This window comes from Anomalospiza imberbis, chromosome 1 (assembly GCF_031753505.1).
Source record: "Anomalospiza imberbis isolate Cuckoo-Finch-1a 21T00152 chromosome 1, ASM3175350v1, whole genome shotgun sequence".
In the NCBI taxonomy this organism is placed as follows: Eukaryota; Metazoa; Chordata; class Aves; order Passeriformes; family Viduidae; genus Anomalospiza; species Anomalospiza imberbis.
The window spans coordinates 7,617,512-7,629,491 of NC_089681.1; the positions used below are offsets into that span (position 1 = coordinate 7,617,512).

General features: G+C 38.1%; 1 protein-coding gene across 3 annotated transcripts in view; it reads left to right on the top strand.

Moving 5' to 3' along the window:
• ZFAT (zinc finger and AT-hook domain containing) overlaps positions 1-8,859 on the top strand; it is a 75,610-nt gene extending 66,751 nt beyond the window's left edge. For all 3 annotated transcript variants that reach the window (XM_068180512.1, XM_068180523.1, XM_068180508.1), the window contains exon 16: positions 7,639-8,859. In XM_068180512.1, coding sequence (XP_068036613.1) covers positions 7,639-7,878 — 240 coding nt within the window. In that variant the 3' untranslated portion in view covers positions 7,879-8,859. The remainder of the gene's footprint in view (positions 1-7,638) is intronic.
• Positions 8,860-11,980: the final 3,121 nt, after the last annotated feature.

Below are 11,980 nucleotides of genomic sequence, written 5' to 3' on the forward strand. Positions count from 1 at the left end.
TTTGGCCTATTTAAGAGACTTATTCAGAGAGTTCCTTGGGAAACACCCCTTGAAAATAAAGGAGTCCAGGAGAGATGGGCAAGCTTCAAAGTAGAGATCTTGACGGCGCAAGAACAGACTGTCCCTGTGTGCCAAAAGATGAGTCAACGAGGCGAGCGGCCAGTCTGGATGAGCGATGGGGTTTTGAAAGAACTTAAAAATAAAAAAAAAGATGTATCATCTTTTTAAGGAGGGACTGATTTCTCAGGAAGTATTTAAGGGAGCTGCTGGGGCATGTAGAAAAAAAATTAGGGAAGCCAAAGCTCAGTTTGAACTTCACTTGGAAACTTCTGTTAAAAATAATAAAAAAAAAGAAGTTTTTACAAATATATTAATAGTAAAAGGAAGGGTATAACCAACCTCTGTTCCTTATTGGATGAGGCAGGCAACCTAGTAACTAAAGATGAGGAAATGCTGAATGCCTTCTTCACCTCAGTCTTTAGTGGTAAGACAGCTTGTCCTCAAGACATCTGTCCCCAGGGTTTGGTAGGTGGTGCCAGGGAGCAGAATGGTCCCCCTGTTATCCAGGAGGAGGCAGTCAGAGAACTCTTGGAGCACCTGGATATTTATAAATCAATGGGACCAGATGGGATCCACCCTAGGGTGATGAGGGAGCTAGCAGATGAGCTTGCCAAGCCGCTCTCCATCATTTATCAAGAGTTGTGGCTCACTGGCGAGGTTCCAGATGATTGGAAACTGGCCAATGTGACACCCGTTTACAAAAAAGGTAGGAAGGAGGATCCTGGTAATTACAGGCCAGTTAGCCTGACCTCAGTACCAGGTAAGATAATGGAACAGTTTACGCTGAGTGCTATCACACCACACTTACAGGATGGCCAGGGTATCAGACCCAGACAGCATGGCTTTACGAAGGGTAGGTCATGTCTGACCAACCTGGTCTCCTTGTATGACCAGGTGCCCTGTCTGGTGGATGCAGGAAGGGCTGTGGATGTTGTCTATTTGGACTTCAGCAAGGCCTTTGACACTGTCTCCCACAGCACACTCCTGGAGAAGCTGGCAGCCCACGGCTTGGACAGGAGATGCAGTTTATTTCTTGTATCACATCTCTTTGACACAAGAAGTAGAAAGCATGTAGAGTTGTCTGTCCAAATATGAGTTTTTATTTTCACATCAAATTACTACTACAGAGCAGTAGAATTTTGGATTGCAAACCAAAGGGTTACATTGGTATGCATGTTGTAACCAGTTTAATTTGATTGCATGTTATCTGTTTTTCAGGGTTTTTCTCATTTAGATAATGATGGACAAATTTGCTGGTAATTTGCTTTTTTCTTAGGCCTGTGATACTGCACTAGGTTTATGTGCTCTAGAACCACTCTGAAGATGGCTGTGAAGTTTGTGTTAATCACTAGTCATTATTATTATAAGGTGATTATATCAGCCTTTCTGCACAGTTGTTCATCAGAAGTCCATTTTATTTCTCAACTCTGTGGGATGTCTTTCCTATTTTTTTCAAGCCAGAGAGCTGATTTCCTCCTCAGGAACATTGTTGGGCCTTGCCTGAAGGTGAATACCTAAATGGTGCCAATTTGTTCTGAATGATGACTCTTATATGGTCTCCTATTTCAACCTTTTAGCTACAGTGGTTGCCCAAGCCAGTTATTTTATGCTACAGTTAACTCTGATAATCTTTTTTCTGACATTCACAGTTTATGTTTTATCCCTTTTGTATTCTTTCAGAAAAAAACTCAGAGATCACTTTTGCTCCTCTTCTTGTCATCAGCTTCTCTTATCCTGTTTACTTGATGTTCCTTTTTATGCCACATCAAAGTCTTGTTTTCCTTTCCTGAATTTTTACTCCTTTTCTACTTAGAGTCCCATTTCTCATTAAAGGTTTTGTCTCCTACCTTTGCTCAGTCCATGAAGATTTAGTTGCTTATTACTTTTTTCAGATAAATTTCTAATGCCTTCTTCTTCTCGTGCTTAGTTGTGTGGATTTTTAATGAGGAGCAGTTTGTACCTCATTGTCTTCTCAATTACTTGTCAAAAATATGATGGCAGCAATTATCTGTGAATAGGCTGTTGTATATTGACACTAATATCTGTCACACTGAACTACCACTGTCCCATTTATGTTTTACTCTCTCACCTCCCTTTTTTATGTCTGCTTACATTGTCTTGTTTTATGCTGAAATGATACTGAAATTATAAGGTCTTTGGGGCACGAACTACTCTTTTCATGTAGCATAGCTGATAAAATCCAGGTCCTGATCCAAAGCACTACATGAATATTAACAATAAAGTGCAGTACTTGGCTGCTGAATTCTCTTTCTTTTCCTTTGACTCAGAAGGATTTACTAACGATTTTACTACTGTATACTGAAGTGAAAGGTTAAATCTGTTTCTGAAAAGGATAGTAACCTATTTTTAACTTAGACATAATGTGTTCTGGAGAATAAGTATATCAGCTATTACAATAAACAAACAGATCTTTATCAGAAGGTAGCCAGAAAATACTGGATTTCCATGTGTTTCACCCTTTGTTTTAGTTCCTTTCATCCTTTTATTCTGTGATCTCTTCAGGCTCCAGTAAAAACCTATCATGGTAAGTCACTTTCTTCAAAGTGACAGCAGTAGGAAGGCAGAGCAAAGGTTATACATCAGCTCAAAGCAGATCACAGAAAAGAATTTTATAGCATAGCACATCTTCAAAAGTAAATACCTATTATTAGCATGGCTGTCACATCAGAGGCTACTGAACATTGTGCTTCCACAGCACACCTTGTATTTCAGTCTGCTTGGATTGGTCCCGATGTGGTGATGGGTGCTGGTGGCAATCTAGAAAATTTGCCAGTATATGGAGTTATGCACATGTTGATTGTAAATTTTGTAGTTGCTTTAGAACACAGAGCAATCTGATGCTTCCTGTGGCAGTAATAGCAATGGAGAGTTTTAAATGGGGCAGATGGGGCCGAGGAGTTCTCATCTCTGTAAGGTACAGATAAAATCTCAGTCAAGATCCCTGTCCTGTTAGAGCTCCTAAAACAATGGCAGTGTTGCCATTCTGCCTCAAAAGGAGGTGAGGTGATCCAGCATTTTGCCAGATGAGTGCCATGTCCAGCCACAGTCCCTCTGTCAGGGTATATTCAACCAGCCAATTGCAAAGTTTTTAAAAATCTGCATCAATAGTACAAAGATTTGTTTGTCGCCTTGCTGCTTTTCTTTTATGCAAAGCAATTCTTTCATACTCAAGCCTCTTATTATTCCACAACCATTATGCACCAGATTGTCTTTGTTTTGTAGCTCATTATAAAGATTCAGATGATCAAATTACAGTGTTTTCTGTGTGTCTTTTTCACACAATGTAACTATATGTAAACCAGAGCTGAGAACGTGTTGAAATTATTCTGATGATACTGAACAAAGCTTGTAGGCACCAATGTAAGCTGACACATCGCATATCCAGGTGCTCTCTGTGATCTAAAATGCTTTCATTTTAATCTTTTCTGCAGATATTTTGTATATTTTCTTACTGATGCTTTATGATATAAATAGGAGCATCTGCAGCCTAGTATAAGGGTTGGAAAATCTGAAAGATCTCTGTGATTAACTTTTCTACTTCATGGCAAACTGAAGAGCAGCATTCAGTGTGAAATCAAGAGGGAGATTCTACTGAGGTTTTGGGGACAGGCCCAGCAAAACTGTTTCAAGCACAATGGGCCTGGAACTCCTGCTGACTTCAAATAAAATTGAAGATATTTCACAAAATGAGTTCTAGAGCAAGGAAAAGGCTTTAGCATCTTGCTGCAAATATTTTTTCTTACTCCTTTTAGGAAAGGGAAGAAGTATGTTTTCCTTAATGGCTTGAATTCATTTATTTCAAATTTAAAAATACTTTCTTGTTTTGAGAGAAAGCGATTTCTCTAAGAGTGGCACATTTGTAATGAATACTTCCATGTATTTGGATGGTCCTTGGATATGTAAATTAAGAACATTTGGAATTTAGAAATGTTGAGCTTCATAAGAAAATGTGGTGGTGAATGTCCCATTGGCTTTTGCGAGAGACAGATTTAGTTAATAAAGAATATTTATGCAGGTACTGACTTGATTTAATGTGCCAGCTGTGTGGGGCTTCAGCTCCTTGCTGTCATTCTTTAATGAAGGATAAGCAGACAGATGCTTTTCAGCTGACTCTCAAACAGAAAAGGGGTCTTGGATGCTGCTCTTCAAAATATTTCAGAAGCCTATAAAGAGAATTGAGTGTGGTGACTTCATTCATTCAGATGGCAGCTGTCCCACTGTTTCATCAATTTGAGGGATGTAAATTAACATTTTGAGATTATCCCCTGTGGAACAATCTAATAGGAACCAAGCAGAAGCATATAAACATTGAACTGATTTGAAATGTAAATATCCCAAATAATGTGGTGATTTGTCAAACTAAAAGGATTACAGATAGTTATCCAAAGAAGATACTGGAAGCTAGAAATGCTAGAAATAAAGGCATTAGTTTTCTTTACCCTGCATGACAAGGGTAATAAACCCACATCGCTAAAGTCAGGTAGGGAGTTTAAATTAACTTTCCTTATTGGCCATTTTCATTTGAAAAGGATATAAAACTGAATAAGTATTAGATTGCTGCTATTGAATTGAATGAGATTCTGCTTTCATTTCATTTTTGTGTCAACTGTGCTTTATTTATTTTCCACTCTTCATTATTTATGTACATTCACAAAGCTATATTTAAAATTATTTATGGGTTTTGATTTAGAGTGACAACAGTGAGATCCATCTCATACTGTATTGTGCATTCCTGCAGCTCTTAGCAAATGTAGTGCAATTTTTCTGGCCTGAAGCATGTTGTCAGAGGGCTATGTATAGTGCACAAAAACAAGAGGGATTAGTGTATATTGCATAATTATAGGGCCATGTTTTAGACACCCCTATTTCTGTATTTGTTTGAGCATCTCTAACATCAAGGCCTGTAATTGTGAGCTGATTCACAGCAAGTTGTGAGATTCTAATTATCTAACATTTTTAACTGCAGCTTCCTATCTGAATTCAATGGTGATTAGACTTCTCATGGCCTGTTGCAATGTTCATTAGTAGTATGTCCTTAACTTCCACAGAGCTGAGTGAAGCAAGTACCCTCAGGAAAGAGGAGTTATGAAAAGGAGGACAGTTATGAAAAGGGAGCTTGGTATAAGAATTCACTGATGCTCAGTTGCTTTCAATAGGATTTAGGGTTTCTTTAATAATTAAAAAATATAAAAGGGTGCATTAGGAGCAGCAAGAGACAAAAGTTTACAGTTCTGTGGGTTTTTTTCATTATTTAGCTCCTTGCTTTTCAAAGAGAGGCTCAAGCTTCCATTAGTGAGGGGTGAAAGGTCCTTATAAAAAGAGTGAGTGATTTTTGACAGATAGGGAAAGGACAGGGGGGATTGTTTACAAACTCAAAAGGGAGAGACTTAGATTAGATGTTAGGAAGCAACTCTTAACTCAGAGGGTAGTGAGGCATGGGAACAGATTGCCCAGAGAAGTTGTGGATGCCCCATCCCTGGGAGCGTTTGAGGCCAGGCTGGATAGGCCTAGTGGAGGTGTCCCTGCCCATGGCAGAGGTGTTGGAACTAGATCATCCCCAAGTTCTCTGTCAATCCAAACTGTTCTGAGTCTGTGACTCTTTGATTCTATGATGCCTGCATTTTGAGACAACATAAATTGTTCTTTCTGAGGCTGGTTGCAAATTTTACTGTGTCAAGAAAACATCCAGCATCATCTTCTTGTATAGGGTGCTGAGCTTTAACTTCAGCAGGAGCTGTTTAAACTATATTTCAAATAAAACATTTAGATATGTTTGATAAAAGAATGTGAAAAGACTTCATTCCACTCCTTTATTTTTTTATCCCTATAAATTGAATCCTGTGCAATGAAGCCAGGGTGGGCATTGGTGGGTACAGCTGTGCTGTTGCATTAAGGTCAGTGACAATGGCCAGATTCCCTTTAGATGTTAAATCCTTCACCAGATAAAATCCACATTTATTTCATAAGTATATTACAGCCATACTGACTTGGGGCCCTCTGCATAATTTAACACCTGGACATACTTGTTATTGTTCAAGAAAAGCTTTCTATAGTCTTATTAATTGAGTGAAAGTTCAGAGTGCTGTGAAGTTCTAAGGGGCTTGTGAATCTCTGAAATCTTCTTCTGACAGGTATTTTAAACACGAAATAGAAAAGTCAAAAGCAAAGTCACTGTATAACAAAGAGAATGGTTGCTTAAGGAAAAAAATTAAATGAGAAAAGAGCATCAGGAAAACAAAGATATAGAGCCTATTTTTCTCCTTGCTAGTCTCTAAGGGACCAAGACCAACCAGATCCTTAGAATCCCCATTGTAGTTCTTCCTTTCTGTTCCCACTCCCTTCTTAAACAGCATTAATGATCTTAATTACATTTACTTGAATTTGATTGTGCTACTGCTGTTTACTTTTGATCCAGCTTCTAACTAAAAAAAAAAAAAAAATAGCCCTTTCTAACTGCTGTAACTCTTAGATCTTAGATTCCATACTTCATAGAATCTGCCATGTCTGGCCTCTTCTTTGTAAGATCACTTAAGAGTTCAGTGCTGCAGGAGCACACTGTGCTCCAGCAAACAGAACCATAGATTCCTAGAATGGTTTGGATTGGAAAGGACTGTAAAAATCATCTCATTCCAACCTTCCTGCCATGGGTAGGGACATCTTCCCCTAACGAATGGTTTTGCATATGTCTTGCATACTGAAAAATTGCTGTTCTGTTCTCTCCTTAAAAGTAGATTATTTTATCACTAATACTTGAGAGAATGCATTTCTTCCACATGACTTACAGTTTCCTGATTTATTTATACTTGTCTGGAGTACTTTGCATGGGAATTTTATACAGTTCTGCTAGAGGATTAAGATTTGGTTTTGCATTGTAGTATGTACTGCATTTCAGTAATTGACAGGCACTTCTATGAATTTGGAATTCAACACCAGATTGTGTTGCTTTTTAAAATTTTGACAAGAAGCAAAATGTTCAATAAAAATTCCTTTATTTTCACTTGTTTCTGTCACTCTCCTTTCAATAATGTACACATTGCTGCCTCACAAACAGTAGGCCTTAGGAACCTATTTCAGTGATATTTATATTTCACATTTTTCTAATAAAATCCCTTAAGGTTTACAGTGAAATTTGCACTTCTAAGAGCAGCCATTGACTAGGGAGAAAGAGAAAAGTGGGTACAGTAGGTGTTTTCTCACATGGCTTTGGATGGGTTCTCAACTCAGTGCTACTAGAGGAATTGACTGAGTTCAGATTTATTTAAATAAAAGCGGTTTTGAATGAGTGACTGTGAGAGATTAAAGCTGTCTCTGAAGACCAGTGTTCCTGAAATTTTGCAGCTCTCTGTGCCCAGAACTGAGATGCTGTGTTGGTGCTTTCAGTATTCTGCCTAGCTACACTCTCATTAATCAAAAAGCGTTCGCATTTTCTGCAAGACTGACATTTTCTTCCAAAACTGTGTGATTGTTAATTTGTGTGCTGTATTTCCATTAATCATCAGAATACCAGGTACTTCTTGGGAAGGTGAAATTTCTGTAAGCTCTCCACTGTCTCCTCAGGTGAAGGAAGAGGAGCAGTCAGCCAACCACACACTGATGATCCAGGAGACGCTGCAGCAGGCGTCGGTGGAGCTGTCGGAGCAGCATCACCTGGTGGTGTCCTCAGATGAGGTGGAGGGCATCGAGACAGTCACTGTCTATACCCAGGGCGGGGAGGCTTCAGAATTCATTGTTTATGTTCAGGAAGCTGTGCAGCCTGTGGAGGAGCAAGCTGTGGAAGAATCAGTGCAGGAGCTCTAGAGAACGATGCTCAAAGGAGATGACTTCTTAATTTGCCAAAGCCAGAGGTTTGGGGGTTTTTGTCCCAACCAAAAGTGAGCAAGCTGATGGATTTTCAGTTGATTTGTGAAGTGATCCAACTGGTTGGATTGTATCAGTAAGTTGGATTGTATCTTAGACGTATTATGTGCAAAACCTTCTCAGATTTCTTTGTTTCTAGAAGATGCTTTTAAGGAGAAAGTATTCTTCCCCTTCTTAGAAGATCTCTCACTTGATTCCTGTAAATTCGCACAAATATTGTCTGTTCAAAACTGTGGTATCCCATGATAAAAACCATCTGTAAAGATAGCTAGAGTGTCTGGAAAAGCCCATACATCCCATTTTATACATGCTTCATATGTTCTTGACTTGGCTGGAATCAAAGTTGTTTTTTCTATAATTTAAAACAGCCTCTTAGCTCTGAGTACATGCTTAGTGTCTGCTGAGTTATGGATCTAACCCAAACAAAGGCTGGAGTTTTAATTAGAAACACACCACAGATGGACTGTCCTTTATACCTGTGAGATGATCCTTTGAGTTTGGGAGGTATTTAAAGCCATATGTGATAATTGTGGGTATCAGTAGGATGACTGTTATTTAGCTATTTGAATAATGATAATTTTCCATCCCACTGAATAAATACCCATCTGGTATTTATAAGGTGAAACCAAAACTGTCAAATCAAGGAAATAATCTTTTGTTTTTAAGAAAAAATTATATATTCAAAAGATTTATAAATGCTATAAGAGATGTATGTTCATATGTTTAAAACAGACATGCTTGTAAATATGATTGTGTGAAAAAAATTGTACAAAAAGCTTAAGTAAATACCGACAAGAATCAAGATATTCTTAATTATGCATGTATATAGTTCCAGATTTTTCTTCATGAATCTTGAATTGTTTCTGGTTTAATATTTTTAAATTTGAGCTGTAAAAATTACTAATAAATAAAAAATTGTCTTGTTTTCTTCTAATGCTTCAATTTCTTAAGTGCTTTGGTAGCTAATTAAAAAGTGCTGGTGTGCATTGACTTTGATGAGTTATTCCTCCAGTTAGTAGTCTCTTATCAAGAAAGTACCACCATGAAATACAGGCAGACCTTTCTATGTAATTGAACTTATTTATGGGTGTTCTGGGTAAAAAAGGTGGAAAAAAGCTTTTGACTAAGTGGATGTAATGTAATGAGTTGGTTGTCAGCATCTTCTCAGTCTGCTGGGTTCTCTTGATACTGGAGAAAATCCAAGTGCAAACCTGTAGTGACAGTTTTTCCCTTAGCTGTGGCAGTGGGGAGTTTAAATTTGTTAATGGAACAGAACTGAGAATTGCTTGACTTCAGTGGCAGCTTTGCCTCCTCTGGTTTCATCCTGAGGGTGCACCAGGAGCCCCATTGGGATGTTAAGTTTGTAGGGTGGAGACCTTGTTGCTATTTTGTGTCACTGACCAGAGCTGGTCATAAGTGTCAAGGTTGATTCTGTGTATGTTCAGTGAACTTGGCAAGAATGAGCCATGAAATGTTTAGTAACATCTGTAATATGATAGAAACTGATGCATCAAATGTATCCGTTTGATTAATCTGGATAAGAAATTGTGGTTTTGTAATTAATGGTTCAAATTCAGTGTTGATTTACAAGAACAATGCTTTCTAGAAGAGAAGAAAGCCGTCTCAAAAACTTACAATTTGTTGAAACAGCCCATTTGCTGTTAAAGCCATTTGGAAGAGCTTCTTGATTACATATGGTAACAATGGTGAACTTAGTGTAAAACCTCTCTGAAAAGGGGACAGAAAAATATTTTTCTATGCATCAGTCAAATTTCTGAAGTACGTTGTTTCAGATAGACTGAGTAATTCTGTCTGGAAGAGGTGTGGCTGTATTTGGACAAAGTTTTGGTGTTTTGTTTGTTTTAATTTTAGTATATCACAATCATACATACTTATGTAATTCAAGTCTTGATATATAATTGGTGAGTTATATCACATTTTCCTATACTAAGTCATAAACACTTGAATTTTCTGCTTCTTGTTTTTATTATTTTTTTAAAAATACTTTTCAATTCAGGTCTTTTTTTCCCCAGCTGTCTCCCATGACCTAAACAGCATAAATTGTTGTTGTTTTTAACAACAATTGTTTCCAACAAGATTACAGAAGTGACATTGATGCAATTCAGATTTTCAAAATATTTCAGTATTTTTAATTCTTCTAAAGTTATAAATTTCTTAGTCTACACAGCATCTTAGCACTGCTGTATAGAATATGAACTACAACCATTCAATATTAATAAAGGAAAATTATTTCACATTCCAATTTGCTCACAACATGGACATGTGCTTTACAAATTTTAAAAAAACCAAGCCAAACCCAAAACACAGGAGAGGACCTCTTGCATCTCAAGAATGAGCAGTCCTGTTAGCACAGTTAGCAGAGAAAGGAAGAATGTAGCAAAAAATCATACTGCAAGATATTCAATTGCACAAATGATTTAAGATCCAAGTGGGCAGAAAATCTGGTGTGTGAGGGAATCTTTTGGAGTTGTGTTCAGCTTGCATGATCAGAACTTGATATTTGGCTTGAATTCTTCACACTTACCTGTGGAGGAGTCTGATCACAGAAGGTTCAGTGAAGTGTCAATGGAAATGTGGAAATTGACCCAGTGAGGAAGTTTTACCTTTCTGGCCCTTGTAAAAATCTAACTCTTGGGAAAAAAGCATACTGAGTGTTTGAGACTGACCACTCAGGGAGAACTTCTTTCCTATGTGCCACCTAATCTTTTATGGAGGTAGAATTATCAACCCATCTTATGCCCTAAAGGACTGCAAGCCTGTCTTGTCTTGACCACACTAGAGTTGTATTTATGTAAGACCAGTGAGATTCAATTGAGGACTCTGCTACTAGTATTGAATAAAAATAAGGTTCATTTTTATTTTGTAATTCTTTTGATCTGTTAATAAGGATGACTGCTATCAGCACTCACAGAGCAGAGCTTTGTGAAACAGTTGGTGTGCACAAAGTCATAGTTTATGGATGGTTATATTTGGGTTTGTGTTGATGGTTGGATTTCTTTACACCAGATTACAATTTTTGCTATTTGGAGGTATGTTTGAACTGTATCTGGAAGTTTGAACAGGGAGTGACATGAGCTCATTTGCAGATGGCATCATTAACAAAAGTGTGGCTTGTTTAGGTAATGCTAATCCTGTGGTGAGCTGCAGATGTTCTGTTCCCTTTTGTGGTACAATGACAGTGAGGTTACTGAGTGGTGCTGCACGTGGCTTGACAGCTTCTCAATTTGCATTTCCAGCTTTCCCATCATAGAAAACATCATTTCCATCAATAGCAGCACTACTCCATTTGTCTTTTAATCTGGGAAGACTTTCATGTCCACTCAGTAACAGAGATGTATTTTGGCTCATCCTGAGGATCAGACTCTCTGTTAGGACATAAATATGCAGTATCATATCCATTCCTGCTATAGTTCCACCAGGTAATTGATTAAGGTGATCTTTCATGGGTTCCTGTTCTCAGTTTGCCTGTATTGTGCTTTAAATGATTAAAAACAGTGCCACACATTTCAAAGGACAGTGCAAATTACAGATCTCTCATATCTGCCAAACAAAATATTCTGTTCAAGACCATTGTGTTCCCCACCTCATCAACCTTCAAAATGGTTGAAGCAGAGAGAGGAAACTGGCATGTTTCTCTCTTGATAAACACTGATGGACAAAAATGCGGTGTCTGTGACTGGTCCAGTTCCATGCCATGTGCTCTGGGATGATCCTTTGGAGCAGAGAGGTTGGACCAGGGGACCCAGTGTGGTGTTTTCCAACCTGACCCATTCTGAGATTCTGTCAAGTCTCTGTGTGTACCCTGATCAGAAACGTTTCAAGATTTCACCAGAGGGGAAGCAGCAGAGCTCAATGTGAAACAAAACCATGGAATAAAATCATCAAGGAAAAGAAACATTAGGCCAAATAACAGAATTAACATCGTGTTAGGAAGATCTATTAGCCTAGGAGGTAATATCTAAAGCTCAACTTGAGTTGTTCTCTTTTTGCACTGAATAAAATGCAGCCAGACATTGGGAAT